Source organism: Nyctereutes procyonoides, unplaced genomic scaffold, assembly GCF_905146905.1.
Source record: "Nyctereutes procyonoides isolate TBG_1078 unplaced genomic scaffold, NYPRO_anot_genome, whole genome shotgun sequence".
Classification (NCBI taxonomy): Eukaryota; Metazoa; Chordata; class Mammalia; order Carnivora; family Canidae; genus Nyctereutes; species Nyctereutes procyonoides.
In genome coordinates this window covers 4,546,290-4,568,304 of record NW_026575037.1, presented here as the reverse complement: position 1 = coordinate 4,568,304, position 22,015 = coordinate 4,546,290, and the positions used below count along the sequence as shown (strand labels likewise).

The following is a 22,015-nucleotide window of genomic DNA, read 5'->3' as shown; positions in this document are numbered from 1 at the left end:
CATGAATGCCTCATGGTCCCCATAGCACCTGGCATGGTGCAAAGCCCACCACGGAGCCATACTCAGGGGTTACAAACTCTGTGTGTTCAGGGGATGGTGGGTAGTGCAAATAAGTGCAGTAGCTGGGTGTCAGACAGCAGGGGATGGTGCAGCCTGGGACAGAAGATAGAGAGGGCACGTTCCACCTGGGTGCACTCAAACTCAGATGCGTTTAAAACTCTGTGCCACCCCCAGAGAAGGGAATCTGTTGTCTGTGTCTAGCCTGGGGGGCCACATGTGGTGACCCTAATCAATACAGAATCCGTTGGCTTTGGATTTTCAGTTGTCATCTCTCCTCTTCTCTCCACCTTCCATTCTGTAGACCTGCAGAAATCAAGAGAGGGAGCATTCAATCTCTGCCAGTCTCTCACTTTAAACGTTCTTTCTTTCAATTCTGTGAAACTCCCATTTCCTTGGTTCATGCAGCGTGCCTTGCTCTCTCTTTTTGGCCTTTTCTCCGAAAGATCTTTGTCTTGACTCTTCCTTCTCCAGGAAGTGACAATGCCAAGCTGTCATTGATGAACAAGTACAAGGATAACATCATTGCCACCAGCCCCGTGGACTCTAACCACCAGCAGGCCACTCTGCTCTCGCACACCTCCAGCAGCCAGAGGAAGCGGATCAACAACAAGGCAAGAGGTATCTGTGTCTGAGGCAAGGGCTTGCAGGTGGCAGATTCCTTAATACCGGGAGAGGCAGGACCATTAATATCCTGGACCCCCGGACTCTCAGGCATGGCCAGAGGGTGTGTGTTTTGGCACAGTCTTCCTGGAGGCCTGCTGGGTGTTACTTCACCAAAAAACTGGACTACACAACCCCTACACAACCCTTCTGACCAACTGATTTCATAAACAAGAATTTATCCTTAGGAAATAATTGGACAAGTGTGCAAAGATGTGTATAAAAGGCTGTTCATCACAACATTGTTTAAAAGAGCGAAAAATTGGAAATAGCTTAAGTGTCCATCAATAGGGAATCGGTTAACTACCTGCACATCTGTCTACCGTCCAGCGGCCTACTGCGCAGCCATTTAGGATGATAAGACAGATCCATATTTGTTCATATGGAAAGTTGCCTGCCCATTTATTAAATGGGGAAAAAAATGAAGCTATAAAATTGAAGGTACAGCAAAATGCCATTTTTAAGGGGAGATTAAAAAGCCTTTATCTGTTTTCTGTATCAGAAAAAGACAGCATATACATCAGGTGTTAACAGAGGTTTTCTCTGATCGACAGGATTTAGAGGACCTCAGGGTTGTCCCCTTCATGCGTTTCTATGCATTTTCTTTATTATTTTTCCCTCTTTTTCACATTGAATGTGTATGAATTCTAGGACCAGAGAAAACGAAAAATAAAAGATCCTAACTTCCCTTCCTTCCTTCCTTTCCCACCCACCATCCATGAAGGTCCTCTCTGGCAGTGCTGCAAGGAAGGGTCCAACCCGGGGGGAGCCAGGGCTGGGTGGAGGTGGGGCCCATGACTGCTGGCATGGAAAGGTCCACTTCTCCAATAAATCTTTGTATCAGGAAGCTCCAGTGTCCATGGCTACTCCTCCCAAATTGTCAGTCAACCCGCTCTTGTTTTTATTGATTTTTCTCTCGAACTTGCCCAGTGAGTTGGTGTCATGGAGAAAAACACTGAAGACGTTGCCTTTGCTGTGGTTCTTTTCATTACAGCTGGTTCCGCCTTCCTGAACCCTGAAGGCGATTCTGGCACAGAGACAGAGAATGACCCCCAGCTGACCTTCTACACCGACCCCTCGCGGAGCCGGAGGCGCAGCCGAGGTGGGAAGGCCGGAGGGGCAAGGGGGGTGGCAGGGCTCTGGCCGGGAGACAGGGGGCTACAGAGGTGCAGGGTCTGGCTGGGGTTTGTGTGGATCAGAGCCAGTTTCTGCAGGACCACAGCTGGCGTTTCCTCCTAAGGAAGAAAGAAGAGCCTAGAGTGAATTTCTGAGAATCATCTCTCCCAGATAATGGCACTCTCAAACAAGTTTTCGAGTTGTTTGAAAGGCTATTTCTTGGTCAGAAGACTCTCAATTCCTTCTGGAAGCCTCAGGAGTCCTATTTTGTTGTTTAGACACAGGAACTAAAGTTGATGTAGTGTGTTGTACGTGAAAATGTGGACAGTGTATGGACCCTTGCTTACCCCCAGCCACGCCAGCCTTGGGATTGGGCGAGGCAGCGATTCAGGGGGTGGGGTCGTTGAAGAATGATCTAGGGCCTGAGTTATGCGTGTAATGGTATTTGACCTTTAATCCCTGCCTGGTAGAATGACAGGACCCCAAGCCCCCGAGTCCTCTCCTTTCTCCTGGTGGGGTCCCAGTTAGTTCGTCCACTCTCCTCAGCCCAGATCAGGTTGTCCTGCTATGCAGACACAAATCTGTGCCACTTGGGTTATGGCTGTTGCAGATGTGATGCCACTGCCTGTGACCTTGCTGATAGCATTGTTGTCACTGAGGGAGGTCTGCGTTCCATAGGCTTCCCTGGACATGCTGTGTGATGAGAACAACAGCATCTCTGAGCCTGTGTCTTCATAAATGGAGCGTGTTAACAATACCTCACACCCAGGGCTACTGTCAGGATTAAATTATATTAAAATGTGCTTTTTTGGTGACTGGCAGAGCACTGTGCAGTCCGCATTGCCATTGCCCCAAGACCTCTCCACAGTGCAGACCTCAGCCTTGTACAGCACTCCGCGTTGGGCAGGAACCCTTTGAGATTGAGCAGAGGATGTTTGAGTGGCAGCTCCTTGTGTTATATGCAATGACATTTCCCTCAATCAGTAAACAACCAATGCGGCCCCAAAAAAGACATTTATATTTTGGCTCTCTCCTACCTCCACTTGAGTCCCTTCCACACTGAGGGCTTTCTTCCCAGAGAATGGAAGCAGGGCTTTTAATTCCTCAGTTCCAGTTTCCATAAGCTTTGCTACTGTCTGAACAAACATCCTTCCCACCATTTTTCCCAGGAGATCAGTGGGGCTCTGGGCCACCTAACACCTGATGCCCCAGAATCCCTGAGGTGAGAATGTGGATCCCTTGATCCTCTTTACATATTTATATACAGCAGATAGTCGACCTTGGCCCATCCAACCCAGAGCAGGGTGTGTTCTACTTTAATAAAATCCTGTTTAAGAAAATCCATAGTAATGAATTAGAATGAGTTTCTTTGCAGCATAAAACTGTTCCTTTAAAGTACCAAGCTCTCCTAGTACATCAACTGTTTATTGCTATTAACTAGACTGAAAGCTTCTTAGGGATGGGCATGTCTAATTTATTTTTCCAAAGTGCCTAGTGAAGGATTTTGCCTATAATAGAAGCTTATAAGTGTTTGTTGAATTGAACTGAATACATCAATCAGGACAGCAAGAAATTTTATAACTCACCTGCCATAGGTCAGGCTTTGTGATTGGAAGTAGAAACATGAAAACATGGCACAATGATAAGGCTTAATTTAATATTGTAAATAAAGTAAAATGAATACTAAGAAGACAGAACAGGTCATTCTACCTGGCGGCAATAGGAGGCAAAGAAGGAGAAAATAATTAGACCCAGGTTTTATACAATGTATAGAATTTCTTGTAAAAGGAGAATCTAGGGTAAGGGCATCCTAGTAAGGAGAATAGCATATATAAAGCCTTGAAGGAACATGGTATTTTTAAGCAAGTAAAAATAGTTCAGTATGGCAGGTGTAAGAACATAAGTAAGCACTCGGGGTAGAAGGGATGCGGCTGGATAACAGGCCAGCCACCAAAAGATTACACCTGTGCCGTGAGTTTGCACTTGGCTCTATAGGTTATGGGGAACCACTGGAAATTTTGAAACCAGATAAAGATGTTAGGTGATGGGTTGATGATATAGAAGGACCAGGGAGTCAAGAAGATGAGTAGCAGGTTACTGCAATCACATGAGTGCAGCTGCAAGTGCCTGTAAACAGTGACAATGCTGTGTGATAAAAGCTTTAACAGCAGGGTGCACCCGGGTGAGGGGAACAGTGAGGAATGAGTGAGAATCTGCTCTTAAAGGTTTCAGGGAAGTGTTTACAAGGAGATGTTGTTGGAGCCGAGACTTGAAGAGTAGGTGTATACCAGGCTGACAAGGTGACAAAATGGCATTCTGCGGAGGAGGAAATGATATGTGCAAAGTCACAGAGACATAAACGATAATGGTCTAGTCGGAGAGTGGTAAAGAGTTTACTAGAATGAAGCGTACGGTCCAGGTTTGAGGTGTGCTTAGGAAATAAGGCTGGATGATTGGGAGACAGCACAAACCTTGACTGGAGGACTCAGACCTAACGCTTCAGTTGGCTTCACTGGAGGTTTTTCAAGAGCATCGCCCTGGTCTGCTCGGCTTCATGAAGGGGGCCTCTGGGCTTCTCATGGAGGGTAGGCAATGGTGGGGAAGGCTGAGGCAGGGAGACCAGGCCCATGACTAGTGCTGCAGTCGAGGTGTGCGATACCAGATAGTGGGACAGGATAGAGAGAATGGAGGCAAGAGAAACTTTAGACACAAGATGATGGAAATGGGAAGACAAGGGTGAATCCAGTTTCTCGTTTGAGTGCCTGTGGTAGATCTGCTGCTGAGGCCTGGTTTGAGCCAGGGGTAGAGATTTGTAAGGGTCGGGGAAATAGACCCCATGTTGAAAGGCTACTAACATGAATAGAATATCTCTAGGTAGCAAGGAACAGAGGATCCAGCGGCTGCCTGCCACCCTGTGATCTCTCATCCCAGCTCCTGCCAGCATGCCCACTCAGGGAACCTGCTCCCATAAAGGGTGGATGCCCCCATGGACCCAGACGTTCCCTGCGATCCTGAGAACAGTGGTTCCAAAGGCTCCCCTGGGTCCAAAGATTGAGTGGTGGCCTGTCTGGGGCCTGCCACCTCAGCTGGACCTCTGCCTTGATCCTAGCTCCTTGGTAGCTGCTCGATCCTGGATGTGCCCTGTAGCTTCTCTGATTGTCCCTATGTGGGAGCCGCCTCATCAGACTGTGGTCATCTTTGAATGATATGAGCCAGATACCCCTGCACACTGGCTCCTGACACATAATTACACTTCATAAGTCTTAACTATCACTGTAGGGTTAATCTCTTTGAGACTTATTTTCCTTACCTGTCAAGTGGGCGGTTACTGTCCAGACTCCTAGATTTATTCTAAGAAAACAGAAATAAAATAATGTACGCAAAGCACTGTCCACTGTCTGACATAACAGATGCCTCTTATTTCTATCAGTAATAAATGCCAACAGAGGCCAGACCCTCAGAAAATGACAAAGGACATATTTTGTTGGCAACCTGCCTTCTTTCTTACTTTCCCACATCTGTTCTGCCTCCATGTGAAAGGTCCCTCTTGTTGCTACCATTGTATCTGCTCCACAAAAAACAAAACCAAACAGAGGCACACCAAGAAAATCTTCCTTCCTACTCCTGTCCGCACTGCCTGGAAGCGTCTTCTCAGCATCATTATTTGCTCACTAAGCTGCCATGTATAATTTCACCCCAATGACCAGTGCAGGACTCAGGGGGCTCTTCAGGCATGACAACATCCTCTACACATACAGAGGAAACTTTCCTCCTTGTGGGCCCTAGAGGAGAAGAGTCAGCTGTAGTACTCCCACCCATAGAGCTTGAGAAGCCCCTCAAGAGATTGGAGAAGTAGTTTGAGCCCAGGGAGTAAAGGAACTGGTTTGTGAGAGTGACCTCTGTGAGAAACAGTGGAAAGTGCAGACAGTTCTAGCATGTGGTGGAAGCGTCCCTGGAGTTCAGCCAGGCAGTAGAGGAGCAGAAAGCCCTCCTTCATGATTTCTTTTTGAACCTGTCCCAGGAAGAGTGTAGAGAACTTGCACACAACTGACTGTTGACCCAGAGGGCCACCAGTAGGCTAAGCGCCTCTGACTCTAGCTGCCAACATGGTGTTCCATGAGGATGAAGCTCACTGGGGTCATGAGCCGGAACATTCCTCTCCTGGGCTATGTTTGCCCACTGCCTCCCCTGTTTGCTGGGTTGGGCAGCAGAAGGCCAGACTGGCCTCCCACTGCCACGATTCTTACCGCCATGTGTCTTGCTTGTATCTTGCTTCCAGTGGGCTCTCCCCGAAGTCCTGTGAATAAGACCACTTTGACGCTGATCAGCATCACCAGCTGTGTGATTGGCCTCGTGTGCTCCTCCCACGTCAGCTGCCCTCTCGTTGTCAAAATCACCCTGCACGTCCCTGAGCACCTGATCGCTGATGGTGAGCTCACTTCCTCACCAAAGGGGAAGTTTTTGTGTTGGGCCAGGAAGATAGAGAAGCCAGGGGTCACTGTTATTTTTTACTTATTCCTGTGGGGGAAAAAAATAAACCCAGATAAGTAAGACTTAGGACAAATTTGGATTGTCCATAGATGAAACCAGAAAGGAGGTTAAAAAAAAAAAAAAACCACAAGATTGAACAGATTACCTCCTCTTCTCTATGCCCACTCCAATTTCTCATTTCTGTTTGCTTTAAAATAAGCCCTTGTCTTTGTAGAAAAATACAGAGCATGCTGGATGCAAGTAGATGGACACTGAGATTTCTGGCTTTTGGGAAAGGGAGAAGCTAAGTGGAGCAGTGGAGGTGATTAAGAATAAGCCATGCTTTGGTTTGGGATGCTCGGGTGAGAAATTCCTAATTGCAGTAACTTGCTAAAAGCCTAGAACTCTGAAGCAATAATTTCCTTTCATCCAGGGGGACCCCAATATAATGAGGGGATAGTACAGGTTCTGGAGACCCTGAATTTGTTAAGCCCAGAGCACCTAACTGACTTGTTAATGTCTCTTCTCTCTGCTGCTAGAAGGCTGAAAATAGGTGAGGACCGTCTGTGCTATTAGAAGGCCTGCTATTTCATGGCAAATGGGGACCAGGCAGCAGGTCCCTGCTCCTTGGGTGAATGCCAGTGCCTGTGGCTGGGTCTGATGGAGCCATGCCGTGGCCATCACAGATCTGCTCTATCCCAGTATTCCCTAGGTGCACCCTGATAGAGATGGGCTGGAGCAAGGACAGCAGGAGGTCCAAGTGGTAGCCGAGCCTCCATCTGCTGATCCCTTGCTCGGGGGATCATGACAAGCCAGGGCTGGTGAGAGTAATGACCTCGGCTTGGGCTAATCTGTGAAGCATCCCTTACTCTGTCTTGAGTTGGTGTGTGTGTGTGTGTGTGTGTGTGTGTGTGTGCACGCACAGGCATGCCTCCTCTCTCTTTCCTGCAGGGAGCCGCTTCATCCTGCTGGAGGGGAGCCAGCTGGATGCCAGTGACTGGCTGAACCCAGCTCAAGTGGTGCTCTTCTCTCAGCAGAACTCCAGTGGGCCCTGGGCCATGGACCTCTGTGCCCGACGGCTCCTGGACCCCTGTGAACACCAATGCGACCCCGAAACTGGTAGGCAGGAGCACCGGGCAGCGGGTAACTGTCAGAGTTCATGCCTCTTGCAATCACCCCCCCCTGGAAACCCATACCATCTCTCCTGATTTTTCCATTGCCTTTGGGAGCCTAGACCACGCAAGCTGATGTTGGCTTAAAATCTGTCATCTTCGGGCAGAAGCCTTGGACGTTTCCTATCTATAGTCCCTTCTCTGTTCCCCAGGAACACTAGTTCAGGATGACCTCCACAATCCATTTGCCATCACACCAGCGGATGTCAGCTACTGACTTTTATGCATATTTATTATAGAAAATTTAGGAAACCTTATAGAAGAAAATGATAATCATCTATAATTCTATCTCCTGGAGAAATTATTTTAAAATCATAATGTCCTCCCTTCCGATCTTTTATCTGTGCATGATTTTTAGAGACTTACACACACACCAAGTCCAGTAGTGTTTCTTGATTTTTTTCACTTCACATCCTATCATGAAATTTTCTCAGAACCATTAAACAATCCTCAATAACATATTTTTAATGGCTATTTGGTATTCCATTGTACTCCATATCATAGCTCATTTAAATAGTTCCCTATTATTTGACATTTAGGATGCTTTAAATTTTTAATTTTTACAAATTCTACCAAAATGAATATCTTTCCACATAAATGCAGGGCACATCTGAAGTTATTTTCTTCAGATAAATCCCAGGAGAGAGATTACTGGGGCAAAGGAGAGAGATGTTATTAGGCCATCATGTTATCAGACGTGGCTGAGACTTCCCTGAGAGGGTCCACACGGAGACACGGCAGGCATGGGGGGCACTCCAGAGTGTGGTGATCTCCTAGATACTGAAGAGTGTGGGCCGCTCCTTCCAGGTTGCTGTCCACTCTCCTTGTAGAAGGAGTTCATCTGCAATAGTCTTCATGAAGACCTGATTCCAGTAGATTCAGTATCACAGGTAGGTCCTTCCCAGAGAAGGAATGTGATGCCTTAGAATGAAGGAAGGGGTGTAATGATAGCTAAGACCCCCAAGGGAAATGTCGGGAGTTGGGGACCAACTCTTCCAACTCTCTGTACCTCATGTACAGCCCCTTCTCCTTCACCACACACACACATACACACACACTTGTGTCCCTGCACAAATGTACACACATGCACACACACAATGCACACACATGCATAGGTGCATGCATACATACATATGCGTACCTGCACATGTACACACATATGCATATATACATATAGATATACACACATGCATGTGCACACATATACATACTACACAGGTATACACACTCTTACAGAGGCATTTTCGTCAGATGCTGGGGTGGAGGGATATTGGTAGAGACTGATTCCAAGAGATAGAGCCTTACTTCTGTTATAATGCATTACTCTATGTCTTTGGGAGAGTAACAGGTGGCTGCAACATCAAAAGTTCACCTTCTTAGGTCTAAGAGTTGTTTTCACCTGGGCCCATCGTAGGGATTCCAGGGCCCCATATGGAAGAGAAAGTATAGCATTTTAAGCATCTGATGTCTAAGACTGTGCTTACTTACTGCTCTTCCCACGCTGTCAGGCAAACACCAAATCAAACAGATGGGCTGTGCACCATGCCCAAAAGCCAGTGTGCTCAGGAGAAAGGAAAAAGGGCTCATCTCCAAGGAGGGGCCTCTCCATGTAGCAAAGCTGTTCTCTGGTCCCCCCTCCAGTACCTCCTGCTGACCTGGATTGGGAGATGCTGGGACAAGCTCAGTGCTTAAACTCACTTCTGAAAGAAGCCTGATCTCCAGATGGTTGGATGGTTCTACTGAGGTTTTCAAGAACAGGAGGCACTTCCAAATGCATGTGGGGAGAAGGGATTGGTGTTTTGAGCATGGAGGGGTCTTCGAGAGAAATGACCTCCTTGCTTGAGATCAACGTGTGAATTCCCCAAGAAGGTACATAATGCTCCCAAAGCCCCATGTCTTCCTAAGGCATAGTCTGAGTTCCATCCATCATGAAGTCAGAGAAGATGTGGGATTATCAAGGGTTTTTTGATTTCCTAAGCCACGTCAGGTCCAACGGATTTGTCGTTGGAAACTATGTGAGCAGCCATTAATACTGAGCAAGCTCCCCAAGCCAGGAGACGGGGCGGCTGCTTATCCACAGTGACCTGCTTATCCACATCACCTGCCTCTTCTGTCTTCCTGGACATATCATTTCTAATTCTTGCCGCAAATGACTTTGGGAAGCCCCCCTCTGCCAGTGGCTCCCAGTATCTTTGACAATGAATATCCCACTGGAAAACCAGGAGGGAGACCACAGAGAGGAATCCAAATCCCACACCAGACAGCGAAGGTGCAACATCTTCATTTGGAGGAGCAGCTGAGACCTGCTGCTGTGGAGACTTTTATTTTCATTAATGCTGGAAATGGAAGCCCTCCCCCTTCCCGCCCTGCTTCTTCCCGCACATGGGATGATGTGGTCAACCCACACACTCATCAGTTAGAAACTTTATCGCCTCCCACACTCCATCCTAGAGCCTTTCTCCAAAGAGCTGAGTGTGGGAATTGGCTGCAAGTCAAGTCGACGTTATTTTTGCAATCCTCCAGCTAACTCACTTGGAAATGTCATAGTGTTGGGACATGTGCTTTCCCAGCCATGCTGAGGGGTCTGCCCATATGGAGATGTGGAACTGTGCAAGTGCACGTGTGTACTCTTTCACACACGCGCGCACAAACACACAAACACACATGCTCAGTCACTGCAAAGGGGCATCCTCTGGGGCCTAGAGCTCTCCTCAGGCAACCTTCCAGAGTGTTCCAAAGTTAAGCCTGTGTTTACTCATCACCTGCAGTCGTCCAGAGTAGCAGCTGTGGTGGACAGAATATTGGGCCTCTAAAGACATTCCCCTCCTCATCCCCAGAACCTGTGAATGAGTTATGTTACATGGCAAAGATGAATTAAGGTTGCTAAACAACTGGCTTTAAAATGAGAAGAGTAGGGCCTCCTGGGTGGCTCAGTTAAGCATCTGCTCTTGATTGTGGCTCAAGTCATGATCTCAGAGTGATGAGATCAGATCGAGCCCCACATAGCTCCCTCCCTCCTCAGCAGGGAGTCTGAGATCCTCTTTCTCTCCCTCTGCCCTTCATTCTGCTCACTCTAGCACACACTCTCTCAAATAAATAAATCTTAAAAAATAATAAAATAAAATAAAATAAAATAAGGCAAGTATCCTAGATCAACCAGGTGGGGCCCAGTGCAATCCTGAGGTCCTTATAAGAGGAAGAGGGAGGCAGAAGAGGAGGCCAGAGTCATACGACACAACACGAGAAGGACTCCACCAGCAACTGGCAGCTTTGAAGCCAGAGGAATGGGGCGTGGGGTAAGGAATTTGGGTGGCTTCCAGAAGGTGGAAAAGGCAAGGAAACTAGATTCTCCCCTTGAGGCTCCGGAAAGGAATGTAGCCCTACAGACACCTTGTGTTTAGCCTAGTGAGGCTTATGTTAGACTTCTGACCTACAGAACTGTAAGATAATAAATTAGTGTTGTTTAAACCACAAGTTTGTGATCATTGTCATGGCACCTGTAGACACAGAAGGAAGAAAAGGGCAGAGAAATAACAAGCATCCTTCTGCTACTCTACACCCCTCTCCCCTTGTAGAGAGGTGACTTCATAGACCTTCCAAAGACGTGTCGGGAGGCTACAGAAGAACCAGAGCTGGAGGAAGCTTGCTGATCTGCTTTCCATTACAGCCTTCCTTCTACGTTCTAGCAACACACTATTTGGGAGGGGCATAATGTGCCCCCAACTGTTAGCCCGGTGCTTGGAAACCCTTGGCCAACTGCACACTGACATTCTTCCCTAGATCCTCCCAACTTTGTGACCAGGGGTGTGTCTCCAGCCTAGGTGGGCTAACAGCACACCCCCAAGGGTGAATGGCTTGCCCTGACCGGATCCAGCCAGAGGTTGACTTTTCCTACGCCTTCTAAAGGTTGTTGTTATGGTTGTATGTTTGCTCGCTTGCTTGTTTTTTGATGGAAACACAGGCTAACTGGTTTCAGCAACTTTTCTCACCCCTCCATTCCCGGCCTTTGTTCTGCCAGTTGGGCAGCTGTGGGGGCTTCACGCACCTGCTTGATTTCATAGCCACCATCAGTTCTAGCCACAGACCCTCACTGCCCTTTGCAAGATATGTAGCAGGGAACATGGGGGGGGGGTCTACAAGGAGCACAGGCTTCCAAGTTAAATCAAATTTTAATTGCCACCCAAGATTGCCATCCACAGAAATTCCTTCTACCCCAGATCTTTCTAAAAGCCAGTCCTAACTACAGAGAAATATGTAAAATCTGGTGAGGGGCTTTGGGCCAGTTTTCCAGACTCAATCTAGCCCTCCTCCCCTTTCTTTGCTCTGAGCCACTGCCTCTCTCTCGAGCCCAATTTGGCAGGGTAGCACCATTCCCATTTTGTTTCTGCCACGTGGATTGCCCACTCTTTCCAAATTCCCTTTTGTGGCTCAATTAAAGCACCTTCCTGCCGGATGTACTTTGGCATATTTCCCTCTGTCTGCCCTCCCAGAGTCACACGGGGCTCTTTGACTCTGGACCTGCCTCTTGCCTGATGTCTCCACGGGGAGGAGGCCAGGCAGTTAGATATTATCCAAGTCCAGATGGCTTACAGAGATTTCCCTTTTTAGGTGGAGCATACCCCCCAATTCCACTTAATAAAAGCCAACAGCTACCTGAAAGATAGGTGACTCGGGGCTTTGGGCTCTGTCAAGTCCAGCCTGGTCATGTCTGAGGAGCCTGAGCTTCAAGGTCTTTCGTTAATCCTTTGATGAGATGTGCACCTCGGCCCTTCACCTGTAGAATGGGAAATGAGAGGAGGCCTGGGCACCATACGAGCTCCCTCAAGGCTCTGACCTCAGGGTCCCAAGCAGGAGTCAAGGGTAGTCATCTCCAGGCCCTCTCCAGATCGCCCCCTGGTGGGCTCTTCCTGTCAGGCAGCATGGTTGCCTTTGCATGCCCCCTGCAGAGCACACACCATCCCAGTTGGGCACTTCTCTGTGGCCGTGACACATCTCTCCATTGGATTCCTGTGAACACCGCCGCAGAGTCGGCACGTCATGTGTTCCCCGCCATCTGTCACAGCAGATGCAGAGACTGTAACACTTCTAGCTTAGGAGGGCATCCAACACCCTTGTGGGGTCTTTAAAATTCACAGCTAACAGTCGGAGCTTGTGCTTGCACGAAACCCCTCTTAAAGTCAAGATTTAGCATTTGGTTGCCATAGCAACTTTCCTCCTTGAGTCTGAACTCCTCTCAGTGTAGATGGCCAAACTGGTTTTGAGGAGGCATGCAGAAGGGGGAAGTTTGGTGGGTTCCGGAAATGAGGATCATTTGAGAGGCATATTTTGGATATCCTCAAACTCTAGCCTGATACATTTGAAAATGTCTCTGTTGCTCTGACTTTGGGCTGCATGTGACATTATTCAGAGGAAAGCTTTCTCTGTTGTCGGCAGTGTCCCCACATAGCTATGAGTGATGAAACCTCATAAGGAGATAATGACTCTGAAGGCAATTTGGGAAAGGTAAATGTGCTCTACAAATGGTACGTATTGCCATCATTAGGAAAATCAGGCTATGCTTGAACTCTGAGCTGTCAGTGCATTTATTTTTACATGTTTTGTGGTAATTAGATACCAAACGTGGAAGGACTCCCTTTTCTGGTCAATCCTTCATTCTAGGGCAAGGCCTCCAGCCAAGATCCTCGTAAGAGTCGGCGTGATGCGTTTGACAACCTCTTGAGGTTACTTCCTGTTTTTTAATGTCATACCCATGCCTGACATCTACAAGGACAGTCAGGAGATGATCTTCTGAAGGGAGAAGCATGTCTGTGCCTTGCACACATTAATTACCTTCAATCTCTGTATCTTGAGAGTGGTGGTAATGGTGTTATCTATAAATTTAGGCCAAAATCTTAAGCAAATTAATTAATTTTCCATTACACACTATGTATAAGATCCCTACTCGTGCAGAAAAACTATTATGTTCCTGCCCTTATGTAGCTTATAGTCTAGAGCCCCTACATTCCTTGAAATTGGTAAACTATGAAGCCCAGTTCCTTAGTGATTTTCTTCTTTATGATCATCTGGTACTTGCCTTCTTTATCTTTCCTTCTCCCAGAGAAACATCCTTTATCTGAAAGTTTTCTTATCATCTACTTAATTTCAAACTTTGTTTTCCTGTGTTCCACCCCTAGCTCCCTGACTATTCCTAGTTACAGCTCAGCACTGAAGCCAGTAAATTTGAGACTTCTGTGAATCTTGCTCATGTGGAAGCCTGAGCGTCATATATAGGAGCCAAAGTACTGACCTCATACTCTGTGTTGAGCCCCCTACAAACTAAGAAGTCGCTCATTTTCACTCCACTCCTCAGCACCTCATGTTAAACAGGAGTGAGGGAAGAAAATGAGCATTCTTTGGTAGTGGGGCTCTGATGGGGAATAGTGTAAAGGTCCATCTTGAAAGGAATGGTTAAGCTTAGATCTTAACAAAAAACTTGCTTTAGAACCTCCCCAGTCCCTCCCCTCATAACTGTGGGGCCCCTTTGCTTCATTTTTATTGGCTTTTGTCTTTGAAAATAGAAAATACCTCTCAATGCTATGGTTCTATATATATCCTTTTTTAAGTGTCTCTTCCTAGAAAGATGAAAAAACTGTATGCCCCTTGTCTCTTTCGGGCATGACACTTTTGTTATGTACAGATTATAGGAAGTCACAGCCTGTTCTTTGACTACCTACAAATTAACCAGTCAGTGAACAAGTGAACACTAGTGCTTTAGGGGGACTGGTATCCTCAGTTTAGGGATTCATAACATTATTTAAGGAATTATTCATATAAGGGAACAAGAGCAATTTTTTTAAAGATCAGTAGTAAGTCAGGCAATGATTCTTAATCTTTGGAGGTCTTAAGGTTGCTTGTAAATCAGATGAATGTTCTGGAATCCTGCCGTGGGAAGACGTATGCACATGCATGGTTTTGCGTGCAATTCCAGAAGGGTTGAGAACCCCTTGGTATATTAGTGGAGTAACTAATGGTAATGAAGCATAGTAATATCCTAAACAAATAGAGAATAGTGGATGGTTCATCTGCTTAACAGCTCCAAAATCATCAGCCGTTTTCATTTAAAACCAAAAACCCAGAGCTCCTGTAAAACTGTAAGTGTAAGTGGCCTCCTCTGACTATATATAGTTGTTCTGTGAGCTAACAGCATGGGATGGTGGGAATAAAGGTCCAGAGTCAGGTAGTCACAGATTCAAATATTAACTCTGCTGCTTATAAGCTGTCTCCAAATCCCTTAATTTTTCTGAGACTCGGTTTCCCCCTATCAGTATAGCAGAGCCAATAATACCTACTTTTCAAGCTACTTAGAAATATATGATGAAATAAGTCACTTATGTGCTCTTTACACACTTCCCAATCACCTAATATCTGCCTTGCAGTAGACTAGGCACTGAACAAATAAGGTTGAAAAAGTCCTTTTGCTCAAAAGGTTCTCAGCCTTTGTTTTTACAGAGCACATACAGTGGATTCTTTGTAAACATGAGGTTCCTCCACTAGTGAAATTTAGCACTTAGTGGAAAATGCAGAGAGTGAGGGTGTGTTCGTGCACGTGGGCGGTAGAGATGGGGATGTGTGACATAATGGGGTTTATTGTTTCATCCCCACTGCTATTAGAATCAGAATTTAATCTGATCATCTCATATTCATTTTCTCAAACAGACATGTTAATCAATTGCTTCATGTTTCTTCTTCCTACCCTGCTTCTAAGGGGAATGCCTCTGCTATGAAGGGTACATGAAGGATCCAGTGCACAAGCACCTTTGCATTCGGAACGAATGGGGCACAAACCAGGGGTAAGTGCCGGGATGGCAAATGAGCCAGTTCCCAGATGTCACCCTTCTTCCTGCAGACAAGATGGAGCAACTGCATGTAGAGGAACGGAGCTAAAGGGTGGTTATATTCTGAATAGCGAATGGGTAAAAATGTCACCGTGCATTTCCATATTTATACCATTCCAGTGACGTTCATGTCATCTTTTTCTCCATTTACGAGTTCAGAGATGATGCCTCTGACTCGCAGCCCTCCAGCCTCCAGCTGGGATCTGAAAATCAAGCTGTCCCTCTCTGCTTTTTCACTCCACCGCCAGCCGCCAGGATTCCACAGGCAGAACTTAGCTGATGATTTTGTTGGAGACACATGAAGCCACACAGACTCCCGTGTAGCTCTCCCAGAGCCCGAGGAGTTTTGTGAGACTGACAGGAGAAACTTGTTTTCCCCACCACAGTCACCCTTTCTCTTTGGGACTTTTGCTTCCCCTCAAGCACACATGACTGGGATCAAAGTTACCTTGTCTTGGCTTTTTATTTTATTTTTTTACATTAAAAAAATCATTGTCGTAAAGTCCACATCACATAAAATTTACCATTTTAATAATTTCAAAGTGTACAATTCAGTGGCATGAAGAACATTCACGTTGGTGTGTAACCATCGGCACTGTGCACAGGTATTGCTTTTTAGAAGCAACTTTCTACTCTGTTTTGGGTGCTGATAGTTTGCTTTCTGCATTGGCTCAATCGTGGGGCAGGGTGGGAAGAGAAAGAGATCAATAAACACTAACTAATAATAGCAGTTGATGGAACGGGGGAAAACTAGAAAGAAATCAGGGCACAAGCCTTCTGAGAGTGATTGCTTTTGTGCAGGTTGGAAATGTGTTTGCAGCCTGACAAGGTAGAAAAAAGGCACCACCATCATTTCACACATTGCTATGGAGGACTCCCATCCCCGAGGCTGATGATCAGCCCCCTCTGGGGGATTCTGATGAGCCCAAGCCTAGAATAGTGGATGTAGTTCTGGACTCTGAAAGCAATAAATATGGAGACAAATGGGTGAGAGTTTGGAGAAGAGCAATAAAAATGATTGAAGAGCCCAAGGGAGTGATTTATGATGAAGGATAGAAGAACTCAACTTGGAGAACTGGCCAGCTGATGACTAAGTCAAAGCATGATAGATGCCCCTCGACGTTAGAAGAGGGCAAATGTTCTGGAACGGGTTGAGGTTGAGGAATAAGGACAAGAGAGAATGAAGTTAGGGGAAGAAAATCTGAGCCCTAGGTCAGAAAACTTGAGGAAGTCAAAATGCCATGAAATTTTCCTGTTGGTGAAAATGAAGAATTACATGGTTTCCAGTGAACTTGAGGTCGTATCCGAGGGGCAGTCCCCCAGATTTGGAGGAAAGTGTTTGTAGAAGAGTAAATACACATGAGGTGGTGTGTTGTTGAACGATGGGCGGGGAGGGCCGAGGACTTGGTTCATAGATGTTAAGCGGGGTATGACTACAGAGTGCCATTCACTGTGTAAAGTCACCTTAGTCCCCCCACTCTCTGACCCCTGAAACGTTTGCATCATGGGTGGGAAGCTAGGATTTGAGCTTACACGATGGCTGAGCATCTCAGTTGGCTATGATTCTTACTGAGTAAAATGTTTTAAAGAGTGATGGATAACCAGCTCTCTATCTCTTAGCCTGCAAACTTGCTGCAGAAGAAAAAAACGACAAAATATCATTTTGCTTTTTGCCCTGGATGATCCAGGCTGGCCCTCTGCAGTGATTGGATTTGGTGGCTAATCGCTCAAGCCTCCACATCCCTCGCCTTGCAGACAGATCATAGGAGGACGGGCCTGGCTTCACTTGGTAATTGCACAAGGGTTCGTCATCCCCTCTGGCTGCGTTGTAGAGGCAGTCTTAGGATGTAGACAAGAGCCTCCAGGGACCTGGTGGAGGCCCCACGTTGGTGTCATTTAAAATAAGACAGGCTAAAGCACCAAGTTGCAGACTGACAGGGACATTAGCCCCAGGAAACAGACAAGGAGACCTAATCTGTCATTTCCATCTCTAATTTCCATTATTCTCTGATCATCACTGTCTGCGAGGTCTCGTTTTGGACACTAATAAAATAATGGAGCAACTGTTAGGAGGGAAAAAAAGTGACTATCTTGGGGATAATGGAACCAGGAGTGATAAGCAGCATGGGTTTATATGTATATAAAAAAAAATGCCAGACAAAAGACTGCATTTTCCTCGTAAAATGACAAGATAAATGAAAAGTGGAGGATACCATACATCTTGATTTAAATCAGGGTCCCGATGCCACGTTTTCCTAAATGATTCTTACAAAATTAATCGAAATTGATTTGAACGTGAAGTCTGTCACTTGAATTGAAACTGGCCTGACAGATTGCCAACTAATGATACGTATTGGGGTATTATGGAAAAATCGATGGTGGGCCTGATTTCCCTGAATATTTAATGTTCCAGAAGGTGAAGGTAAGCAGCATGTGTGGGTATTTATATTTTTCACCTAGTATCTTGTATTGCATACATTAAAATAGCTGAACATTCTTTTGAAGTAGAACAAGCAAATCCCAGGCTGGTGATATTTAAAATGAATTCCCCTGTGAAAAATCTAGGTTAAGTATGAGGAGAAAAGTAGCAATAAGCATTCATGACTTTCAGACAAGGAAGAAAATTGATTAAGGACATCAATACAAAAATTTACACCTGCAACTTTACCCAGCCTCTGCCTGGTGCTCCAGTTTACCTAGACTCGCATGTGTGCACGCATGTGCCTTAGTACACATGTGCGTGGTGTACATGTGTACATGATATGTGCATGTATGGTGTTTGCATGAGTATATGTATGAGTGAGCTGGTTTGTTCATACAAATCCTCTCACCACTGCACACCATCATTTATGCTCTCACTCATTCATGTTTTCAACAAATATTCACTCCATTACCTGTTGTACTAGGATAAGCTAGATTGCTAATTATAAGAAGATGTGGTCTCTGCTCTGTAAGAACTAATAGTCTAGGTAGATAATGGGCACATAACAAAAAAATTAAAATGAATTCTAAAACCTATTAAAAGAAAGGTATGAGCAGAGGTCTATGTGATTACAGTTTAATGGGTGACTTATATGACATCTAAGAACCTAGAATGGGACATCGTGGAGAAGTTAGATTTTGAACTATTCTATTTAATGGGTGACAAAGGTAATTCTAAGCAAACGGAACAGCATATGCCAAGGCCTGGAGACATAAGAAGCATAGCTTCTCCAGGACAAGCAAGTAAATAGCCTAGTGTAGCTTAAAAGTGCCATTTACAGAGACAGGAGAAGAAGCTGATTAAGTGGGTAGAGACTAGCTTTGGGGGACCTCTTGCTTTCTAAGGCTTTGGACACTAAACTTCCATGTATGTGACCCTAAAATTGTTAGCAGGAAGAAGAAGTTCCAAAGCATCTGTGTATTTGATGGGATAGTCCCTCATTATCATTCAAAATAAATTAAAACAACCCTAAAAAGAAAACAAACCCACACAAAACCTCTTGAGACTAGCTAAATTTGTATTTATCTGGAATCTGTAAGTATAACATAGTCCTAAAATTATTCTGCAGATAAAAGCTTTTAAGACCAAACAGCAAAGAATGACAGAATCAGGAACCATACATGTAAGCCATGTGAGTCAAGGGGGTTGCAGCCTTTGTGTGTGTGTGTGTGTGTGTGTGTGTGTGTGTGTGACTCTGATTTTGTCAGAAATGCCCAAGGAGAAGTAAGGCATGTTGAGAATTTTGTGAAAGGTTCTGGGAGGTGAAGCCAGGCACTGTGGTATACCCAGGTGAGGGGATCGGGCCACCAGTTGTAAAACCACTGAACTTACACAAGAAGCTCCTATTCACTAAAAGTAAACATAGCTTCAAAAAGATTTAAACAAAGTCATGGGTGACAGATTTCTAATGAGTTATTAAAAGAACACGGGATATTTGAGATTATATTTTTGGTCTTCGAGGCTGGCCACAAAATCGATCATTTCCTGCCACAGAATCCCTGGTGACACAGTTGTCCCACAGAGGGCCCAGGACATAAAAGGGGGCTTTACTAGCATGGGGCTATACCAGGTCTTGTGTCTGACCTGACATGAATTCACTAGAAACTCCTCAGCCTCCTATCCCTGTGGCTTTATAGACACAGCCAGGGACCATTAGAATATGTGTCTAGTATTTGTTCGCCAGGACAAGTACAAATTGAAAATTTTCACAGAAAAGAAATGAAACCACCAAATGAGGGTGGAGGAGGCAAGAAAGATTGATTTACATGAACCTATTGGAGAAAAAAACAAATTTTTTTCACTAGTTTGGAGCTTATTAAGAAAGGCTATCAGAAGTTTTCTGTTGTGGTGGTTAAATTAGAAGTGTGCCCAAGGGCTTCTAGCTACATTTTTCAGAACACTACATTACATAAAATTCATGCATTTCAAGATCCCCTCTAAATAGTAGTCTGATTTCTTATTCTGGCATCTCAGGTACAGCAGGCGACACCAAGGAGATTTCCCACTAAAGACCTCTCACATATCCCTAGATGTCCGTGCGTAAGGGTGGTGATCAAGTGATAATTCATGGGATGGGCAGAGCCGGCTGTGGGAAATGAACAGGTGTTTCTCTAAGGCTTCAGAAGCTGTTGTCAGGAATCAGAACCTTCTTTCACTGCCTACTCAGGAGGCAACACATTTACCATGGTAGCCCCAGATAAGTACACATGTGTGCATGCATGCGCGTGCCCACGTTGTCGCTCTCACACACAGCCCACGCCACTTTAATCTGTCCTTTCCATTGTGCCAGGTGCTTACTGTTCTTTCCTTCTATTTCTACCACTTCTCCCTGCTGCACCCTCCCAAGAGTGACTGCCTCGGGATTCTAAATCCATATAAGGAGCAAGTGTCCCACCTCATAGAATCCGGTTTCCTTTTCAAGCCAAGAATGAGGACCGTGTCTGTCATGATTGGCCTCAGCCTCTCTATCGTGCTCAAACTACATCCTTGACCATGGTGGTTTTATTTGGGCTTGCCTGAATGATGCCATTCGTACCATTTCCCTGGAGACAACACTCAGTTCAATGACCAGAGCCCAGTGGAGACGATACATCCACCTCTGGCTTCTAGGTATTGAGCAGAGACCAGACTTCCCTCGATTACTCAAAATGAATCCCAAGCCCATTCTCACCTCCTGGTTACCTACAACTAAGCAAAGACCTCCTTTCAGTTCCCTGACAATCAGAGGGCAGTGACTGTAATGCTGGGGTGCATCTCTGATCCCACGTCCGGGTCTTGGGCAGTGTTTGGCCTTCTTTGACCTGTCCAAAGTCTCTTCAGAAGTGACTCAGCTGGACTCAGACAGTTCTGGGTGACATATGACATTTCCTGACTTTTCCTTTGTCCATTTCTAGCTCATTGTCTGGCTTTTATTTCCCCACCCACGTGTCTCCGATTTCTGTGTCACCGATGCCCCAGTCACCTTCCCCCAACCCCTCAGACAAGATTTGTAGGCCAGCCTGGCACTGTTCTTTTTATCTCTGGGTGCCCTCCCCCCTGCCCTCCAGCCCCGACGGCATTGTCTGTGCCAGCTCCTGTCATTGCCATGCCGTGCACAAATGGGATTATCTTCCCATTAGCTCTCTTTTTGTTCTCCTTTTCTCTGTTTTCCTATCTGTGTGTGTATGTATGTGTGTGTCATTCTTTCTAATTACTCCTCACTTACTCACATATTCCTAACAAGGGTTCCCAGTGTATTTGTTTGGCTCCTTATTTCTCATTTATTTTTTTCTCCCCTCCTTTTTTCTTTGCTTCCATTTCCTCCTCTTCCCTCAGGAGTCGATGCCAACGTGGCTGTCCTTTCTCCTATCCATTTCAATGTCAGACAGATCTTCATCTTAGCTCTTTGAATTAAGCCTGAAGTTCTAGTTTCCTCTCTCTTTAGAACCCCCACTCTAACCTGATTCCAGCTGAAATATTGTCCAGTGGAAGGATAACTGACCCCTCTCTGGACGATCAGGCAGGAACAGGGGGGGTCGCACGTGGATCTCCACCAGCCTCACACAGGTGTAATGGGATCAGTTCCCCCAGTTGGCTTGGGAAACTCTGCAGCTTGTTCTTAGGGATTTTCTCAAGTGAGAACATGTTGACATGATGCATTTTCACAAAAAAATGTGTGGTCAGCTGAGTACAGTGCTAGACCTTGTATGTTACACATCTGGCTAGGAGAGCAGCTGAGGGCTGAACCCTAGCCTGTGCTTGCCAAGGCAAGCAAACGCTGAGACAAAGGGTTTGTTTATCCAGATGGGCACCTTTTTCTCATTTGCACGGAGGCACTTAATGAGCTGTGCTGACCCTGAGTGTGGTCATTTCGGTGGTGCCCTTTGCTCCCCTCTTAGAAGCAGTAACCTTCTTGGTTACTCGAAATGATACAAGAGCTAAATATACCATTAGTAATTGACTCCCTGATGCCTGTGCATGGAGCAGATACTTAAGAGTCATCTGGGGAGCTTATTTAAAATATGGATTTCTGATTTCTACCTCCAGAAATTATAATTTCGTAGGTCTGGGAGAAGGTCCAGAATCTGTACCTACAAAATGTTTCCCCAAATGATTCTGAAGCATAGCCAGACTTAAGAACCCTTCCTGAGCTGGACACGGAGGCTCTAGACCCCTTGGGTGGGCACCCTGTTACCACTGCA

The 22,015-nt window shown here is 45.8% G+C and overlaps 1 protein-coding gene across 1 annotated transcript in view; it reads left to right on the top strand.

Moving 5' to 3' along the window:
• ASTN1 (astrotactin 1) overlaps positions 1-22,015 on the top strand; it is a 300,455-nt gene that overhangs the window by 142,250 nt on the left and 136,190 nt on the right. Inside the window, exons 4-8 of the mRNA XM_055319541.1 lie at positions 532-678; positions 1,715-1,822; positions 6,116-6,265; positions 7,258-7,425; positions 15,223-15,307. Coding sequence (XP_055175516.1) covers positions 532-678; positions 1,715-1,822; positions 6,116-6,265; positions 7,258-7,425; positions 15,223-15,307 — 658 coding nt within the window. The remainder of the gene's footprint in view (positions 1-531; positions 679-1,714; positions 1,823-6,115; positions 6,266-7,257; positions 7,426-15,222; positions 15,308-22,015) is intronic.